The following is a 21,639-nucleotide window of genomic DNA, read 5'->3' on the forward strand; positions in this document are numbered from 1 at the left end:
CTGGGTAAAAAAGTTCTTCCTCAAATTCCCCTTAAACCTCCTGCCCCTCACCTTAAACTCGTGTCCCCTCGTAACAGGGCGGCACAGTGGTTAGCACCGCAGCCTCACAGCTCCAGTGACCCGGGTTCAGTTCTGGATACTGCCTGTGCGTAGTTTGCAAGTTCTCCCTGTGACCGTGTGGGTTTCCGGCGGGTGCTCCGGTTTCCTCCCACAACCAAAGACTTGCAGGTTGATAGGTAAATTGGCCATTGTAAATTTCCCCTAGTGTAGGTAGGTGGTAGAAGAATGGTGGAGATGTGGTAGAGAATATGGGATTAATGTAGTATTAGTAGAAATGGGTGGTTGTTGGTCAGCACAGACTCGGTGGGCCGAAGGGCCTGTTTCAGTGCTGTATCTCTAAATAAATAAATAAACTGACCCTTCAACTGAGGGGAACAGCTGCTCCCTATCCAATCTGTCCATGCCCCTCATAATCAGTGAAAACAACTCAAGCCTATCCAACCTCTCTTCATAGCTTAAATGTTCCAAACCAGGCAATATCCTGGTGAATTGCCTCTGCATCCCCTCCAGTGCAATCACATCCTTCCTATAATGTGGCGACCAGAATTGCACACAGTACTCCAGCTGTGGCCTTACCAAAGTTCTATACAATTCCAACATGACCTCCCTGCTATTGTAATCTATGCCTCGATTGATAAAGGCAAGTGTCCCATGTGCCTTTTTCACCACCCTATTAACCTGCCCTTCTGCATTCAGAGATCTATGGACAAACACGCCAAGGTCCCTTTGTTCCTCAGAACTTCCCAGTGTCAGGCCATTCATTGAATACTTCCGTGTCACATTACTCCTTCCAAAGTGTATCACCTCACACTTTTCAGGGTTAAATTCCATCTGCCACTTTTCTACCCATTTGACCATCCTGTCTATATCTTCCTGTAACCCAAGACACTCAACCTCACTGTTAACCACTCGGCCAATCTTTGTGTCATCCGTGAACTTACTGATCCTGTCCCCCCACATATATGTCGTTTATATAAATGACAAATAGGGGACCCAGCACAGATCCCTGTGGTACGCCAATGGGCACTGGCTTCCAGTCATTAAAACAGCCGTCTGTCATCACTCTCTTTGTTGAAATCCATGTAAACTACATCAACTGCACTACCCTCATCTACACATCTGGTCACATGCTCAAAAAATTCAATCAAATTTGTGAGGCATGACCTCCCTCTGACAAAGCCATGCTGACTATTCCTAATCAAATTTTGCCTCTCCAAGTGGAGATAGATTCTCTCCTTCAGAATTTTCTTCAATAGTTTCCCTGCCACTGACGTGAGACTCACTGGTCTGTAGTTCCCTGGCTTATCTCTACAACCTTTCTTAAATAGTGGGACCACATTAGCTGTTCTCCAGTCCTCTGGCACCTCCCCCGTGGCCATAGAGGAATTAAAAATTTGGGTCAGAGCCCCTGCAATCTCCACCCTCACCTCCCACAGCATCCTGGGACACAAATCATCCGGACCTGGAGATTTGTCCACTTTTAAGCCTGCCAAAACCTCTAATACCTTGTCACTCCATATGACAATTTGCTCAAGAACCTCACAGTCTCTCTCTCTGAGTTCCATATCTACATCCTCATTCTCTTGGGTGAAGACAGATGTGAAGTATTTGTTCAACACTCTACCAATGTCCTCTGGCTCCACCCACAGATTTCCCCCTTGGTCCCTAATGGGTCCTACTCTTTCCCTGGTTATCCTCTTCCCATTGATATACTTACAGAATATCTTGGGATTTTCCCCACTTTTACCAGCCAGAGCTTTCTCATATCCCCTCTTTTCTCTCCTAATTGCTTTCTTAAGCTCCATCCTACACTTTCTGTACTCCACTTATGCTTCTGTTGATTTGCTCTCCTTGTATTTGCTAAAAGCCTCTATTTTCCTTCTCATCGTACCCTGAATGTTTCTGGTCATCCTGCTGCATAACAACAACAAATTGTATTTATATAGCACCATTACTTCACAGAAGCAATTTCGACCAAAATTTGACAACAGGTCATATAAGTAGATATTAGGGCAGGTGATCAAAAGCTTAATCAAAGAGGTAGGTTTTAAGGATCAAAGGAGTAAAGAGAGATGGAGACGTAGAGAGGTTTAGGCAAGGGGCAGCTGAAGGCAGGGCCGCCAGTGGTGGAGGGACTAAAATCGGGGATGTGCAAGATAGAGTCTTTTTCGACATAGAAGGAGGCCATTCGGCCCATCAAGTCCATGCTGGCTCTCTGCAGAGCAGTCCAGTCAGTTCCACTCTCTCGCTCAATCCCTATAGCCCTGCAAATTTAGTTCCTTCAGGTGCTCATCCAATTTCCTCTTGAAATCATTGACAGTCTCCGCTTCCACCACCCTCATGGGCAGCGAGTTCCAGGTCATTACCACTCACTGCGTAAAAATGTACTTCCTCACATTCCCCCTTGCATCTCTTGCCCAAAACCTTCAATCTGTGTCCCCTACTTCATGTACCATCAGTTAATGGGAACAATTTTTCTTTGTCTAACTTATCTAAGCCTTTCATAATCTTGTACACCCCTATCAAATTTCCCCTCAATCTCCTTTGCTTCAGTGAGAACAACCCCAGCTTTCCAACCGAACCAAAAAACCCCATCCCTGGAATAATTCTGGTAACTCTCCTCTGCAGCCTCTCAAGGGCCCTCACATCCTTCCTAAAGTGTGGTGATTAGAACTGGATGCAATATTCCAGTCGGGGCCTAACCAGAGCTTTATAAAGGTTCAGCATAACTTCCCTGCTTTTGTACTCTATGCCTCTATTTATGAAGCCCAAGATCCCATATGCTTTTCTAACTACTCTCTCAATATGTCCTGCCACCTTCAAAGATTGATGCACATGCACCCCCAGGTCCTTCTGTTCCTACACACTCTGTAGAACTGTGTCATTAAGTCTATATTGCCTCATCCTATCCCTTCTGCCAAAATGCATCACTTCACACTTGTCTATTAAATTCCATCTGCGACCTACCTGCCGATTCTGATAGCCTATCTATGTTCTGTTGCAGGTGGTTCATATCATCCTCACTGTTTGCCACTCCTCCAAGTTTGGTATCATCAACAAATTTTGAAATTCTACTCTGTATTCCAAGATCAAAGTCATTTATAAATAGCGAAAAAAGCAGTGCTCCTAGCACTGACCCTTGAGGAACACCACTGTTTCCATCCTCCAGTCTGAAAAACAACCATTTACCGTGACTCGCTGTTTTCTGTCCCTTAAGCCAATTTTTTTATTCAATTGGACACTGACCCTCCATTCCATGAGCCTTAATTTTGTTAACCAGTGTTTTATGTGGTACTTTATCAAATGCTTTCTTGAAATCCATATAGACAACATCCACTGCATTCCCTTCATCAACCTTCTCTGTTACATCATCAAAAATTCAATGAGATTAGTCAAGCATGATCTGCCTTTTACAAATCCATGCTGGCTATCCTTAATTAACTCGAACCTCTCCAAGTGCCTGCTGATTTTTTCCCTGATTATTGTTTCTAAAACGTTACCCACCACTAATGTTAAACTAACTGGCAGAAATGGAAGAATGCAGAGATCTCAGAGGACTGGAGGAGGTAACAGAGGTAGGGAGGAGTGAGGCCCAGGGATAGGCTTCAACATGTTGCACCATTGACATTTGACAAAATTACTGACTCAGCCTCAGACATTGGGGCAATTAATCTGTATATAAAGTGTATAGCCAACCTAATGCCATCAAAACACAGTTCAATTTAAAACACATTTCTCCCTATTTAGTGAGATACCTGGCATTGTATTTGCTTGCACAAGTAGTCAATGATTCCCGCACACTTGATGTAACGATGCGGAAAATTCGGATAGATGTCCATCTGTCAGAAGTGATTTTGATCACTTTCTCTTATCTCTCTCTCTCCCTCTCCATATCCAAGCCTCTCCCCTCTGTGCCCATCTCTCTCCCCTCTCTGTGCCCATCTCTCTCCCATCTCTTTCTCTCCCCTTTCTGTGTCTGTATCTCTCCACTCTCTCTCTCTCTGCTCCCTGGATTGATGCTTATTTAAAGGGCTGCCTGACTCTCAGCGTGCTCCCTCAGTGCTGCGCCACACCTTTGGCCATTTGCTGGCCCACTTCCTGCTCTCCCCCTCCCCCACAGCAGCCAAAACAGCGAAAAAAGCACGGGCAGCTGATCCCAGCGCGCCTGTGCTTCAAACCGCCAATCAGCCCACTGTCAGTCGCAGACACTGAACAATCACAGACAGGTGGCCACTGTCCGTCAGATGCAGGTCCAGCCTAACCCGTCTGCCTGACGTACACTTTAATAGGAGAGCCGTCAATCAAAGCTGGGCAGCTCGCTATCAGTCACAGAGGATTGGGAGGCTGGATGGAAACCTTTGGCAGGCCGGATTCTGGCCACTAGGTTATTTTAAAACACGTTTAAAGGCTTGGAGCAAGACATTCAAAATGACCCTGGACACTGGTGTCTGTTCAGACACAATGTCAACCCCTGGTGAGGCCATGGAACGATTTAAAAACAATCATGAGAATTTTAAAATTGAAGTGTTGCTGCACTGGGAGCCAATGTAGGTCACAAGAGTGATGGGTGAACAGGACTTGGTGTGAGTTAGGAGTTAGGACACGGACAGCAGAGTTTTGGATGATCTCAAGTTTACAGAGAGTAGAATGTAGGAGACCAGTCAGCAGTGCATTGGAATCGGCAAGTCTAGGGGTAACAAAGATATGGATGAGGGTTTCAGCAGCAGATGAGCTGAGCCAGGGGTGAAGTCTAGCAATGTTAGGGAAGTGGAAGTAGGTGGTCTTGGTGATGGAGCAGGCATGGGATCAGAAGCTCACCTCATACAAGAGAGCATAGCCCTTATCTCTCCATTTCATCCCAGTTACCACTGCTTCTGGGGACTGGTTCAATGAAGAGTGTAGGAGGGCATGCCAGAAGCAGCACCAGGCATACATCAAAATAAGGGGTCAACCTGGTGAGGCTACAACCCAGATCTACTTGCATGCCAAACAGCGTAAGTAGTATGTGATAGACAGAGCTAAGCGATCCCACAACCAACGGATCAGATCTAAGATCTGCAGTCCTGCCACATCCGGATGTGAATGGTGGTGGACAATTAAACAACTGATAAGGAGTGGTGGCTCCGCAAATATCCCCATCATCAACGATGGGGGCGCCCAGCACATCAGTGTAAAAGATAAGGCTGAAGCATTTGCAGCAATCTTCAGCCAAGGGTGGCAAGTGGATGATCCATCTCGGCCTCCTCCTGAAGTCCTCAACATCACAGATGACAGTCTTAAGCCAATTCGATTCACTCCACATGATATCAAGAAATGAATGAAGGCATTGCATACTGCAAAGGCAAAGGGCCCTGACAACATTCCAGCATAGCACTGAAGACCTGTGCTCCAGAACTTGCCGCACCCCTAACCAAGCTGATCCAGAACAGCTACAACACTGGCATCTACCCAGCAATGTGGAAAATTGCCCAGTTATGTCCTGTACATCAAAAAAAAGACATATCCAATTGGGCCAATTACCGCCCCATCAGTCTACTCTCGGTCATCAATAAAGTGATGGAAGATTTCGTAAACAGTGCAATCAAGCAACACTAGCTTAGCAGTAACCTGCTCAGTAATGCTTAGTGTGGGTTCCGCCAGGGCCACTCACCCCCTGACCTCTTTACAGCCTTGGTTCAAACATGGACAAAAGAGCTGACCTCAAGAGGTGAGGTGAAAGTGACTGCCCTTGACATCAAAGCAGCATTTGACTGAGTATGGCATCAAGGAGCCGTAGCAAAACTGGAGTCAAGGGAATCAGAGGGAAAATACTGCATTGGTTGGAGTCATACCCAGCTCAAAGAAAGATGTTTGTGGTTGTTGGAGGTCAATCATCTAAGCTCCAGGACATCATTGCAGGAGTTCCTCAGGGTAGTGTCCTAGGTCATCAATGACCTTCCTTCAATCATCTGGTCAGAAGCGGGGATGTTCGCTGATGATTGCACAATGTTCAGCACCATTCGTTACTCCTCAGATACTGAAGCAGTTCATGTAGAAATGCAGCAAGACCTGGACAATATCCAGGCTTGGGCTGATAAGTGGCAAGTAACATTCGCACCACACAAGTGCCAAGCAATGACCATCTCCAACAAGAGAGAATCTAACCATCTCCCCTTGACATTCAATGGCATTACAATCGTTGAATCTCCCACTACGAACATCTTGGGGGGGTTACCATTGACCAGAAACTGAACTGGAGTAGCCATATAAATACCGTGGCTACAACAGCAGGTCAGAGGCTAGGAATCCTGCGGTGAGTAACTCACCTCCTGTCTCCCCAATGCCTGCCCACCATCTACAAGGCACAAGTCAGGGGTGTGATGGAATACTCTTCACTTGCCTGGATGGGTGCAGCTCCAACAACACTCAAGAAGCTCAACACCATCCAGGACAAAGCAGCCCGCTTGATTGGCACCCAACCACAACCTTAAACATTCATTCTCTCCACCACTGATGCACAGCGGAAGCAGTGTGTACCATCTACACTGCAGCAACACACCAAGCCTCCTTCGACAGCATGTTCCGAATCCACGACCTCGAGCAACTAGAAGGACAACGGCAGCAGATGCATGGGAACACCACTACCTGCAAGTGACCCTCCAAGACACACACCATCCTGACTTGGAACTATATCATTGTTCCTTCACTGTCACTGGGTCAAAATCCTGGAACTCCCTTCCTAACAGCACTGTGGGTGTACCTACCTCACATGGATTGTAGTGGTACAAGAAGGCAGCTCACCACCACCTTCTGATGAGCAATGAGGGATGGGCAATAAATGCTGGCATAGCCAGCTATGCTCACATCCGATGAATGAATAAAAAAAAAGGACTGCCAGCTGGACAGTGGTGCTGAACCCCAGGATGCAGCAGTAAAGGCCCACAGCTCCCCCAGTGAAGGGTGAGGGCTTTGTGATGTTTTCTTCTTCCTCCATTCAGCTCCAGAAACATTCGCTCCTAACACTTTGGTCTCAGCCAAGGCCTTCAGAGGGAAATTTCCTTCTGATCTTTGAGGTAGTTCTGCTCCTTTAGGGTCCCTTGTCACTTTTTCTGATGCTACAACAGCATCCCCTCTGTAGCACCAATGACATTCCTTGTTGCCTTTGGTGTGCTCCCTCTCAACACTGGGAATCCATTAGGAGCTTGCTGTTGCATTGTTAATGAGTCCTGACCCAGGAAAATGAGTCGGATTTAGTTTTAGTTTTAGTGATACAGCACTGAAACAGGCCCTTCGGCCCACCGAGTCTGTGCCGACCATCAACCACTCATTTATACTAATCCTATATTCCTACCATATCTCCACCTGTCCCAAAATTCCCCTACCACCTACCTATACTAGGGGCAATTTATAATGGCCAATTAACCTATCAACCAGCAAGTCTTTGGCATGTGGGAGGAAACCGGAGCACCCGGAGGAAACCCACACAGACACAGGGAGAACTTGCAAACTCCACACAGGCAGTACCCAGAATTGAACCCGGGTCGCTGGAGCTGTGAGGCTGCGGTGCTAACCACTGCGCAACTGTGCCGTTCCTCAAGGACAATACATGCCCATGCCCCGCAACCCGCTACTCCACCCCAAGGACAATGCCCCTGACATCTGTAAAGATTCCACTTGTTTTCTATTGACATGATATTAAACAACAATTTATTTGCTTTCGTTTTTTATTAGCTTTTATTTTTTATTAGCAACAATTTATTAGCTTTTCCGTTCTCACATACCTCTCTGATCTTTTCATAGAGAAAATGATCCTCCTTCTTATGCTGATCTGAAGGTTATATAGAAAACCCCCAGCGTTAGCTTTGATGTTTTGCACATAAGCAACATCTAACCAGAGCAGGTCATTTTGTAGCTTTCTACCTATTATGCCTTCAATTTCGTTTACCTTTCAGGTATTCCCGCCGTTGAGACAGAGCCCACCAATGCCAACAAGAAATGTCCAGTGGTTCTGCAGCAGGGATGTGCTGCTGTACCACCTCATTTTCTGCAAAACTCTCTCTTTTCTAACCCCTAAATACTCTGAATGTTGTATCCATTTCCATCCTCTTGATCGAGCCATGTTTCTGATATTCCCCCTGCCACAACAGACTCCAGTTCCAGCATCTTATTTCAAATAAATAGGCTAGAAAAAAAAATTGAATTTTTAATTCAGCAACGCAATGGTGCACTTGCTGTCACTGTCGATATCATCTATATTTTTCATAGTGCATTTTGTGCAGCCTATTCATACGTCTGTATTTCTCACAGTATTATCTTGATACTCACAGCCACCCAGGGATGAGCCAGAACTTTCTCAGCTGTGTAGCGTGCCTCGATGTTCACCTGCAACATTCGGCTAATCAATTCCTGCAACAAAATGACAGCACTGAAGCCATAGACATCTACAGTAAGAAGAAAACAGATTCGAGGTGTGTCCAAATAACCATATGCAGCTTCTGAATCATTTTACTGGTAAAAGTTGCTTTACAGGAACAAGACATTACTTGCAAAGAACAAACAGCACAGAAACAAACCTTCCAACCTAAGCAGTCCATGCCAGCATTTATGTTCCACTCAAGCCTCCTCCCAATGTTCCTCATCTAACTCTTTCAGCATAACCCTCTCTTCCTTTCTCCCTCATATGCTTATCTAGTTTCCTATTAAATGGATTTACACTATTCACCTCATCTACTCTCTGTGGTAAAGGAATTTTCTCTGGGTAAAGAAGTTTTGTCCAAATTCTCCATTTGATTTCTTGGTGACTATCTTATATTGATGACCTCTAGCTTTGCTCTTACACACAAATGTGCTTTGTGTCAATACCGTTCATAATTTTAAAGATTTCTATTAGGTCACCTCTCAGCCTTCTCTTTTCCTGCTGGGTATAACCTTGTATTTCTGATATCAGCCTTGTAAATCATGTTTCCACCTTCTCCCGTGCCTCTATAGCTATTTTATAGTATGGCGACCAGAATGGTACACAGTACTCCAGGTTTGCTTTATATTTACATCAGTCAGCCACTGAATTCAGTAATCAGCAGCACTCATTTCAGATGAGACTGAATAGGCCAGAAATACACTGTGAAAGAAAATGACTCACCTGCTCTCTTATTTGCAAGCAGAAAAATTAATGAACATAAGCATCTGAGGTAATGGTCCTCCTGTTGAGAACTTGCCTTATCACTCGGCCTTTAGTTGATGAAACAAGAAGTACAGCTGCTGTTCAGTCCAGTAGCAGTTAAACTGCACCAGTAAGAGACACGAAGAATGTTGTTTTACCTCACATTTAAACTCCTCAATTTATTTTCTGTTTATCACCGTCTGGGACAATGCATTCCAAATTCTCACAACCCTCTGAATGTGTTTTCAATTTTGAGATTACATCCCATGTTCTGGATTCTTCTACCTATCTTACACCTAAGGAATGACTTTTCCCTCTAGTAGGGAAGATGCTGAAATTTTCTCTGGTCGTATTGAGCAGGGCTCAGTAGCAGAGTCTGTTTCATAAGGTATTCCAAGCAGATTAGAAGTGGGTCTTTAAACGGGAATGGTGATGTTGTGGTAATGTTCCTGGATTAGTAATTCAAAAGCCTTGACTAATGCTCTGGGGACATGAGTTCAAAATCTCACCATGGTAGCTGGTGATATTTAAATTCAATTATTGAATAAAATCTGGAATTAAAAGCTAGTCTCAGTAATGGTGACATTGAAACTATCAGATTGTTGTAAAAACCCATCTGGTTGACTTTAAGGAAGGAAATCTGCTGTCTTTACCTGGTCTGACCTACATGTGACTCTAGACCCAAAGCAATGTTGTTGACTCTTAACTGTCCTCTGAAATGGCCTGGGAAACCACTCAGTTATACCAAACCACATAGAAACGTCAGGATGGACCACCCAGCATTGGCCTAGGAACCAGTAATGACAATGGTACACCCAACCCTGTCACCCTGCAAATTCCTCCTTACTGACATCTGGGGACTATCGCAAAAATTGGGAGAGCTGTCCCACAGACTAGTCAAGCAACAGCCTGACATAGTCATGCTCACTGAATCATACCTTACAACCAATGCTCTGGGGGCATGAGTTCAAATCCCAAATTCCTCCATCACCACCACTGGGCATGTCCTATCCCACCGGCAACACAGACCCAACAGAGGTACAGTGGTATACAGTCGGAAGTCCTCAACATTGACTCTGAACCCCATGAAATCTTATGTGATCAGGTCAAAATTGGGCAAGCAAACCTCCTGCTGATTACCACCTACTGCCGTCCCTCAACTGATAGATCAGCACTCCTCCATATTACATAATACTTGGAAGATACAGTGAGGGTAGCAAGGGCACAGAATGTACTCTGGGTGGGGGACTACAATGTCCATCACAAAGAGTGGCTCACAGCACCACTACTGACCGAGCTGGCCGAGTCCTGAAGGACATAGCTGTTAAACTGGGTCTGTGGCAGGTGGTGAGGGAACCAACAAGAGAGAAAAACCTGCTTGACCTCTCCCTCACCAATCTACCTGAGGCAGATGCATCGGTCAATGACAGTACTGGTAGGAGTGACCACCGCACAGACTCTGTGAAGACTTCATGCTAAGGATACTTCCATCGTGTTGTGTGGGACTGCCACCGTGCTAAATGGGATAGATTCAGAACGGAACTGGGCATCCATGAGGCACGGTGGGCCATCAGCAGCAGCAGAATTGTATTCAACCACAATCTGTAACCTCATGGCCCGGCATATTCCCCACTCTACCATTACTATTAAATCAGGGGATCACCCCTGGTTCAAAGAGGAGTGTAGGAGGGCATGCCAGGAGCAGCACCAGGCATACCTCAAAATGAGGTGCCAACCTGGTGAAGCCACAACACAGGACTACTTGTGTGCTAAACAGCAGAATCAGCATGTGATAGACAGAGCTAAATGATCCCACAACTAACGGATCAGATCAAAGCTCTGCAGTCCTGCCACATCCTGTCGTGAATGGTGGTGGACAATTAAACAATTGACAGGAGGAGGATGCTCCACAAATATCCCCATCCCCAATGATGGGGGAGCCCAGAACATCAGTGCAAAAGACAAGGCCGAAGCATTTGCATCCATCTTCAGCCAGAAGTGCTGAGTGGAAGATCCATTTCGGCCTTCACCAGAGGTCCCCAGCATCACAGAGGCCAGTCTTCAGCTAATCCAATTCACTCCACATGAAATCAAGAATTGGCGGAAGTCACTGGATACTGGAAAGGCTATGGGTCCTGACAACATTCCGGCAATCGTACCGAAGACGTGCTTCAGAACTAGCCGCGCCGCTAGCCAAGCTGTTCTGGTACAGCTACAACACTGGCAACTATCCAGCAATGTGGAAAATTGCCCAGGTATGTTCTGTCCACAAAGAGCAGAACAAACCCAACCCAGCCAATTACCACCCCATCAGTCTACTCTCAATCATCGGCAAAGTGATGGGAGGTGTTGTCGACAATACTATCAAGCTGCATTGAACAAAGAAGAATACAGCACAGGAACAGGCCATTTGGCCCTCCAAGCCTGCGCTGATCTTGATGCCTGTCGAAACTGAAACCTTCTGCACTTCTGGGGACCGTATCCCTCTATTTCCATCCTATTCATGTATTTGTCAAGATGCCTCTTAAACATCACTATCGTACCTGCCTACACCACCTCCCCCGGCAGCAGGTTCGAGGCACTCACCACCCTCTGTGTAAAAAACTTGTTTCGCACATCCCCTCTAAACTTTGCCCCTCGCACCTTAAACCTATGTCCCCTAGTAACTGACTCTTCCACCCTGGGAATAAGCTTCTGACTATCCACTCTCTCCATGCCACTCATAACTTTGTAAACCTCTATCATGTCGCCCCTCCACCTCCGTCGTTGCAGTGAAAACAATACGAGTTTATCCAACCTCTCCTCATAGCTAATGCCCTCCAGACCAGACAACATCCTGGTAAACCTCTTCTGTACCCTCTCCAAAGCCTCCACGTCCTTCTGGTAGTATGGCGACCAGAATTGCACACAATATTCTAAGTGTGGCCTAACTAAGGTTCTGTACAGATGCAGCATGACTTGCCAATTTTTATACTCTATGCCCCGACCGATGAAGGCAAGCATGCCGTATGCCTTCTTGACTACCTTATCACCTGCGTTGCCACTTTCAGTGACCTGTGGACCTGTACGCCCAGATCTCTCTTCCTGTCAATACTCCTAAGGGTTCTGCCATTTACTGTATACTTCCCACCTGTATTAGATCTTCCAAAATGCATTACCTCACATTTGTCCAGATTAAACTCCATCTGCCATTTCTCCGCCCAAGTCTCCAACCGATCTATATCCTGCTGTATCCTCTGACAATCCTCATTACTATCCGCAACTCCACCAACCTTTGTGTCGTCCGCAAACTTACTAATCAGACCAGCTACATTTTCCTCTAAATGATTTATACATAATACAAACAGCAAAGGTCCCAGCACTGAGCCCTACGGAACTCCACTAATCACAGCCCTCCATTCAGAAAAGCACCCTTCCACTGCTACCCTCTGTCTTCTATGACCGAGCCAGTTCTGTATCCATCTTGCCAGCTCACCTCTGATCCCGTGTGACAATAGCAATAACCTGCTCACTAACGCTCAGTTTGGGTTCCACCAGGGCCACTTGGCTCCAGACCTTATTACAGCCTTGGTCCAAACATGGATTAAAGAGCTGAATTCAATAGTTGAGATGAGAGTGACTGCCCTTGATATCAAGGCAGCATTTGACGGAGTGTGGCATCAAGGAGGCCTGGCAAAATTGAAGTCAATTGAAATCAGAGGGAAAACTCTCCACTGGTTGGAGTCATACCTAGTACAAAGCAAAATGGTTGTGGTTGTTGAAGACCAATCATCTAAGCGCCAGGACATCACTGCAGGATTTCCTCAGGGTAGTGTCCTAGGTCCAACCATCTTCAGCTGCTTCATCAATGATCTTCCCTCCATCATAAGGTCAGAAGTGGGGATGTTCGCTGATGATTGCACAATGTTCAGCACCATTCGCGACTCCTCAGATACTGAAGCAGTCCGTGTCCAGATGAAGCAAAACCTGGACAACATTTAGGCTTGGGCTGATTAGTGGCAAGTAACATTCACACCACACAAGTGCCAGGCAATGATCATCTTAAACAAGAGAGAATCTAACCATCTCCCCTTGACATTCAATGGCATTACCATTACCATTACCATCATCAACATCCTGGGGGTTACCATTGACCAGAAACTTAACTGCACCAGCCATATAAATACTGTGGCTACAAGAGCAGGTCAGAGGCTGGGAATTTTGTGTCGAGCAACTCACCTCCTGACTCCCCAAAGCTTGTCCACCATTTACAAGGCACAAGTCAGGAGTGTGATGGAATACTCTCCTTTGTCTAGATGTGCAGCTCCAACACCACTCAAGAAGCTCAACACCATCCAGAACAAAGCTGCCCAATTGATTGGCACTGTATCCACCACTTTCAACATTCACTCCCTCCACTACCGACGCACAGTGGCAGCAGTGTGTATCATCTACTAGATGCACTGCAGCAACTCGCCAAAGCTCCTTTGACAACACCTTCCAAACCTGCGACCTCTACCAACTAGAAGGACAAGGGCAGCAAATGCCTGGGAACACCTCCTGCCTGCTCCGCCATTTAATAAGTTCATGGCTGATCTGATTGTGGCTTCAAGTCTACTTTCCTGTTTACCCACGATAACTTGTGACTCCCTTGTCAATCAAAAATCTATCTAGCTCAGACTTAAAAATATTCAATGACCCTGTCTCACTGCTCTCTGGGGAAGAGAATTCCACAGACTAACAACCCTCTGAGAGAAAAAAGAATTCTCCTCATCTTCGCCTTAAATGGGAGACTCCTTATTTTAAAACTATGTCTCCTGGGCTGGATTTTATTCGCTCGCCGTGCTCCGCCCTCCGAAATATTATGTGCAGGGGCTGATTTAAATAGAGGGGGCAGAGTGGATGCCCCCGATGACCTCGAGAGGGCGGCCGCCGTGTCCCCGGAAACAGCATCTGGCGCCATTTTTAAAGGGCTTTAAGCCCTTAGATGAAATTTTAATTTTTCAAGGTAACGTATTCTGAAGTTTTAATTAACAGATAATAAAGATATGGAAGCCCTTTCCCAACACCCCCAATGGACATTTCAATACCTGATATGACCAACACTTGCCTTTTTCCTGACCCGAACCTCCCCCCCCCAAAACCTTCTAACTTTTGCCTTTCAACCCTTTTCCACCATCCCCACATCTAATAAAAAGTGAATTCCCCGCTCCCCCCACCTTTCCCGCCCTGAAAATTTTATTCCTCTCCCCTCCCCACCAGCTTCTCGCCTCGGAACGCCATATGGAGTTCCGATGGTGGCTGTAAAGTTGGCGTGGGACGTCTGCCGCCTGCAGGTAAGTTAATATACATGTCTTTATTGTTAATTTGAATATTCAGATGAAGGGCGGGCGGCAGGGGGTGGGGGGGGCCGCACAGAGGTCCCCCCACTGCCGGTAATACGCAGCGGGCCCTTCTCGACGTCGCGGGTTGAGGCAGAACTCTCCCCGCAGAATTTTACCAGCCCCCCGCCACGACCCACGGCATCGAGGTGCTGGCAAAATTCAGCTCCTAGTTCTGGTATCGCCCACAAGGGGAAACATCCTTTCAGCAACCACCCTGCTTCTAATGCAATTATATCTTTTCTCGTGTAAGGAGACCAAAACTGTACACAGAGTTCCAGATGTGGTCTCACTAATACCCTGTACAACTGTAGCAAAACTTCCCTATTTTTATATCCCATTCTCTTCAAGAGCAACTCACCCAGTTCCATTCCCCAGCCCTTTCCCTGTAGCCATGCAATTTTTTTCCCTTCGGGGGCTTATCCGATTCCTTTTTGAAAGCCATGATTGAAACTGCCTCCACCACACTCTCAGGCAGTGCAGTCCAGATCGCTACATAAAAAGGTTTATCCTCATGTTGCCATTGGCTCTTATGCCATTCACCTTTATTGGTGCTCTCTGGTTCTTGATCCCTCCTCCTTTCTTTCTTTCCCTGTCTTTCCTGAACACCTTGTATCCAGGAATATTTAATAGCCTGTCCTGCCTCTTTTCGAGCCATCAGGTAGCAGGAGTGGCAAACTGAACAGTAACAGCAAAAAACACACGATGTGAAATACAGACTATAATCATGTGTTGGGCAGAATTCTACGTTTTATTTAGGAGCTCAAATGTTGTGGATCTTTACTTAGCATAATAGATAACTGCACAAATGGAAATATAGGGATGAAAGCTTTGAGAAACTTAAGGAAAATAAAACTGTAGTAAACAAGTAAGATATTTGCTTGGTGTAAACATGGCTGCAAGGAGGTAACTGAGTAATAACCTCAACCTGATGAATTAGAGATCACATCTTCATGAAAATATGTTTGGCCTTTTTGTTTTCAGGACAGTAAGAAAAGCTAGAAGAATCTTGCCTCATTTTCAGCACAGTAATAAAATGTGCAAGTGACACAATCATCCAGTTTGATGCAATTTGCACTACTCCATCATGTGGTTCAACATATACAAGTAAATGTTTGCCAAACAGTTGTTCATGAAGGTAGTCCTCTTTAAGATCCTGTCATAATACTTCTTTTCCTGATTCTATGTGAAGTGATTAGGAATAGAACCCTGTACATACTTTAGCAGAGCCAGTGATGGTGTCCCAGTAGGGAGAGGGAAATTCCAGTCGACCAATGAGAATCTGGTCAAAGAGGTCCTCCTGGACATTGTTCTCACTGTAGGAACACAAAATTAGGATTATTCCAGTAAAATTTGAGAATGACTTGGAATCAATCCAGTTCATTTTCCATTTCTGGAATCTTAAACTCTCAATAAATACTGGAAAATAATTTTGGTTTCAGGAAATAGTTTTTTGTGTTCCTGGAAAAACCTGGGATTTAGAGAATAGGACACAGGAGAGATGTTTTAAAAGCGATGTGTCATATGGACTACCGTCAGCGCTCCTAATCTGTAAAATAAACAGGTCTGACAGATATACAAAGATGCTAGTTTGTGCTCTGAATACAGCTTTTGTGCATATAATGGATGTAGCTGATGGAAGGGCACCAATAAATACATTGGCTTGCATTTTGTGGTGAGAGTAGCAGTATGGTTATCAGCGCACACCATTATTAAGCAATAAATTGGACAGCAACGTCCAGTGTCTGCACATGCGTAGTTAAATGTGGAAATCAGGAAGTTGATGTCCGATTTGTCCTTCTCCTCCACAAGCTTCACTACATTGGTACCTTGCTGAAAGACTTTGGCCCTTACCTACTATATACCCACTAAACACACCAGAAAGAAATAGTTAGGGCTTGTCCATTCAAGTGTAAGTGAATTTTTAACAGCATAATATATCTTAATTACTGCCAAACAACCTCTTTTGGCACTGAAAATTAACCTTTAAAAGTGTTTTTAAAAAAAATTTGTTCATGGGATGTGGGCGTCGCTGGCTAGACCATCATTTATTGCCAATCCCTAATTGCCCTTGTATGAAGTTTCATTTCTTCAGATTTTAATTATTTCTGTAGATTGAAAAAAATGAACAAATTAAATTTTTTTAAACTTTTTTCTGTCTCTGCTATCTCATTTAAACCCATCTTTCGTTCTCTCTCTTTATTTTGCTTTTCGACCATGATTTTGCATTGAATTAATTATTCTAATTTACTTCCTGGTTTAGGCACTGCATGCCTCAAGAAGAACTCTTTAATCTGATTGGTTGAACAGACACGTCACCGTTTGCCCTGTCTGCCCCATTCACGCAGGTTCCAGATCCCCTGTAGAGGGCATCCCACTACATTAAGGATCTGATAACTGCAAGTTGTAATGTAAAAGCCGACAGAAATTTTTAGGGCAAGGGTAAGCATAATGAATGGCGAATGGCATTCGTTCACCACTGACCGTAAGATCTGGGCCAATTGCTTTGTCAGTGTTTAATGCTGCGATTGACACTAGAGGGAGCTATTCAATGCCGTAGTTATACAACGTAAGTGTACCACTGACATCACCTTAAGAGCAAGGTGAGTGCAGACACAAAGTTGTCCTGCCTACTCACATCACATGGGTAGTTGAGTGCAGGGAATTTAGCGCCCCAAAAACTCTTCATACATACAGACTAGAAGGGTCCCATGTTTGAGCCCCAGTCTGTGGTGGTCTCAGTGAGGGTGGAGGTCAGGCACTACAATTAGCATTAGCACCTCTGGGTTAAGTAGGGGAAAAATGCCCAAGATCCTGCTCCCGATCACTATCCAGCGAGCCAGTTGGAATTGTGGAAAGTCCTTGAGCAAATATGTTCCCCTAACTACAGACATTTTACACTGTTACTTGGGCCCTGCAAAAGTGGTACTTAGGCAGAGGCTGGTGACATTGGAGGACTGTATTTCCACAGCCTTCACTTGTGTTTTTGCACCTCCAGCTTTTGTTCTCAGCACCTGCATAATGTTGGAACTTCGGCAGCATCAAAAGTCAAAGTTCACCTGTGTCTTACTACTAGTGTGTCACCAACTGCAAGAGCAGCATGCTCCTGTCACCAGCTTCATACTGTCAATATAAATGTGCTTGTTCGTACTGGGATTGGAAAGAGTCCCATTCTTTACTGTGAGAAGTTTAATGCAGATTACCTGCGGAATGGGGGGAAGCCACACAGAAGGATGTATGTAATGACGCCTGCTGCCCAAATGTCAACCTTTAAGCCATATCTGTAAGAATATTAAGAACATAAAAACTTTAAAGAACAGGAAAAGGCAATTAGGTCCATCACACCCATTCGTTTTCCATAGATGAACTTCACATACCCACCTTCATTCCATTTCATTTCATCCCTTCTCTCCGCAGAAATGCATCTAATTCTCTTTTAAGCCCACTTATGCTAGTTGCATTAATCAACTTCCTTGGTAAGTAATTCCACAATTTTATTATGCTTTGATTGGTGGGGGCGGGGGCAGGGACAGGGGGCAGAATTTTGCCTGACTTCGTTTCTGGCTCTTAACTTTCTAATATTTAACTTGTGCCGCACAGTACTTGAACTCTTCACTACAGCAATACATTTGCCCGGATCAGCTTTGTCAATGCCCTACATTAATCTTGAAAACTTCAATCATACTTCAGCAGGAGACTGGTGGAAAGCCCACAGAAACAGCATGAATGACCATTAATACCAGTTGCTTGTTTGGATGACAGGAAAATAGCATCCCATTTTTATCTGGCTTAGCATTCTGAACCCTCTGGATAAGGGAAACAGTTTAATAAATGTCGGGAGCTGATACATGGGTATAGCTTTCCCGGGATGTGAACCAAGCATGTATCAATGTAAAATTGCCCCAAACTTTTCTTTCCCCATCAAATGGGAGGTTCAAGAAATGGCAGTACATAAAACAAGGTCCGTATTCACATGAGAAAGTCTGCCTGGTAAATAAAACTCATTTTTCCTTCTGGTATTTGCATTTTAGCGAAATATAATGGTCTGTAACAGTGCTCAGTGGACTGGTGAGAAGTAATAATCTCTGTGGACAGTTGCCTCCATTTGGGCAATAATGGGTCCAATAACAGGTTCATTGCAATTAAATCAAGTTAAAACAGATTTACTCGCTTTCTCACCAAACTATGACAATGGATTTCAAACTATTCTATGTGGGATCCTATTGAAAATTATCAACACATTTCCAGTGGCACCCTTGCAAATACTGACTCCTTATCCCAGTTTCCAAAAGAACATATCAGCTACCTAGAGGAAAACAGTCTTTTCATTATAGAAAGTTCTTTTTATTAGTGTCATGCAGACCCCAACCTGCCAAGAATGAGGCATATTAATTTTGTCATATGAACATTGATTTTAAACTGTTGCTGGAGTGAGGAAATGACTAGTTAAACAGATCAGCCATGGCTGGAAAAAACATTTACATACTAACAGACAGTGCTTGTGGAGACAAAGGACCATTCCCTGACATATTCAACCCACAATGGACTTTGATCATCAGACATTGAAGGTGAGGAAGCTCACATTCCAGGATGATTGCTAAGATGTCCAAATCCACAAACAGACATGGTCAAACCAGTTAGTCACATGACTAACCTGCTGGGAAACCTGAGTTTTTTTTTGAATTGTACAGACAGTTTGAGAGGAAGAGACTGTTTGCTCCTGGACTGTAAAGACCTCTCCAGGCTGCTTCCATCTCTTTCTCACAAGCCTCTGAACCCATAGAAGACACATGAATTTCAAGAGCGAAAAGTCTCCGACATCAAACAAGGTTTAAGAAGAATACTGGGCCCCAGTGAAAAGCAAGACCTACCTACAATCAAAGACTATACAGCAAGCTCAATGAACAGTAACCAAAACCATCTTCAGATGTTGCCTCAAAATTTTCCACTTCATTTCTTCTGCTCTTTTCTGTCTCTATCTGCATGTGTGTTTATCACGTATGCATGCTAGCGTGGGCGTGTCGTGGATCCAAAGGCATTAACCAAATTAGAGTTTAAGTTTAATAAATTTCAACCTTTCTTCGTTAAACCTAAGAAAACCTGTTTGTGCTGGTTTCTTTGCCTTATAATGGGAAAACAGTGAACAAGGATTCACCAAGGGGGAGCTAAAAACACGGTGTGTTTAAAATAAAACCCTGTTACGGCAAGACCAGGTAAAGGCTGAGAGGGAACCCTAGACCCCTTTCTCACCTGGTCGTAACATTTGCTTCATGAAAGTGGCATCTTGTCCTTAACGTCCCTGTGATTTTCATAATGTTGCTGCATTTGTATACTAATTGCCCATTAATCTCGTGACAGAAAGTTAAATCTAGTACCTAACAGGGTAATGACATGATAATGGTTGCCAATGAACCTCTCTTGCCTAGAAAGTGAATAATTACAAGTCGGATTTGCATTCCTTCAGGCTGTGAATTGTTCCAGGAGATTTAAAAAATGTAAATTTGAAAACAAGTTTTTCCCTTTCTGTCTATTTTCTCTCTTTTAATCCAATCGTTCTATTCCTTTCCTTATTTCTCTTTCGGTACCTGATTTAACATTGAATTCAGTCACTCTATTTCAGCCTTCTTTTCAGTGCTTCTATTTATTTTTCAATCCTTTCCATAGAACCACAGAAAAGTTACAGCACAGAAGGAGGCCATTCAGCCCGTCGTGTCCATGCCGGCCGAAAAACTAGCCGCCCAATCTTTCCAGCACCTGGTACATAGCCTTGCAGATTACAGCACTTCAGGGGCATGTCCAGGTACCTTTTAAATGAGTTGAGGGTTTCTGCCTCCACCACCATTCCTGGCAGTGAATTCCAGACACCCACCACCCTCTGGGCGAAAAAGGTTTTCCTCATGTCCCCTCTAATCCTTTTACCAATCACCTTAAATCTGTGTCCCCTGGTAATTAACTTCTCCACTAGGGGAAACAGGTCCTTCCTGTCTACGCTATCTAGGCCCCTCATAATTTTGTACACCTCAATTAAGTCACCCCTCAACCTCCTCTGTTCTAAGGAAAACAACTCTAGCCAATTCAATCTTTCCTCATAGCTGCAACTTTCAAGCCCTGGCAACATTCTTGTAAATCTCCTCTGTACTCTCTCCAGAGCAATTATGTCCTTTCCAGAACTGTATGCAATACTCCAAATGTGACCTAACCAGTGTTTTATACAGTTCCAGCATTACATCCCTGCTTTTGAATTCTATACCTCATATCCCTGCTTTTGAATTCTATACCTCATCACATTTCATCACATTAAAGAAATACGCTGTAGGTCCCGTTGTTTACCATGGTCCCAGCTGCCTGATTGTCCTTGCTGCACTGTTATCAGCTCACACTTCCAGCAAAAATGTGAGCAAAAATTTTCAAAACTTAAATGTGCACGAACAAGTCTGACTAATGGCAGGCTGCAAGATGCCCCATTCCAGCAGAATCTGAACTAATATTCAAAGGCTTCTGGTCACTACTTACCCACTTTCTGCGATGATCTCTGGAGCAACATATGTTGGTGTGCCACACACAGTGTAGAGAGGCCCATCCACCACAGTCGCTAGACCAAAGTCACCCAGTTTCAAGGACTTGGTGCCATCTACATATTCACATACCTATAGGAGAAGGGAAGAAAAAGTGCTGACTAAAAGGCATACGATCAGGCAAACCTAAAATTACTAGTGAATTTTCTTTATATTGAATGAGTATAATAATTAAAACCAATGCAATATTTTTTTCCTAAAATATTTTCAAACACAGTGATTGCATAATTCTCCAAAGATTATACCCATTTCAATTGACTACTTTAAAGTTCAATGTACAGCTCAATGTCATCCTTTTTCTGATGCAGCACTCAAATTCATTCAGAAGTTAATGTCTGAAATAAAGTTGCCATATTTTCTGCCAAATGATGACAGAAAGAAAAGGGTATTGTTATATTTCAACTTCTCACCAGAGGCTTTGTTCACATTGAAGGTAAAAGTCAACTCCTACAGGCAAGCACTCTTTTTTCCTATGATCCAAAGAGTAACTTAATCTACGATCTGG

At 44.4% G+C, this 21,639-nt stretch overlaps 1 protein-coding gene across 1 annotated transcript in view; it reads right to left on the minus strand.

The window, feature by feature from the left end:
• dclk2a (doublecortin-like kinase 2a) overlaps positions 1-21,639 on the minus strand; it is a 476,915-nt gene that overhangs the window by 27,492 nt on the left and 427,784 nt on the right. Inside the window, exons 12-15 of the mRNA XM_068041163.1 lie at positions 21,073-21,206; positions 17,763-17,840; positions 15,779-15,875; positions 8,365-8,445 (exon numbers count right to left, since the gene is read on the minus strand). Of these exons, the coding sequence (XP_067897264.1) occupies positions 8,365-8,445; positions 15,779-15,875; positions 17,763-17,840; positions 21,073-21,206 (390 nt within the window). The remainder of the gene's footprint in view (positions 1-8,364; positions 8,446-15,778; positions 15,876-17,762; positions 17,841-21,072; positions 21,207-21,639) is intronic.

This window comes from Heterodontus francisci, chromosome 1 (assembly GCF_036365525.1).
Source record: "Heterodontus francisci isolate sHetFra1 chromosome 1, sHetFra1.hap1, whole genome shotgun sequence".
Taxonomy (NCBI): domain Eukaryota; kingdom Metazoa; phylum Chordata; class Chondrichthyes; order Heterodontiformes; family Heterodontidae; genus Heterodontus; species Heterodontus francisci.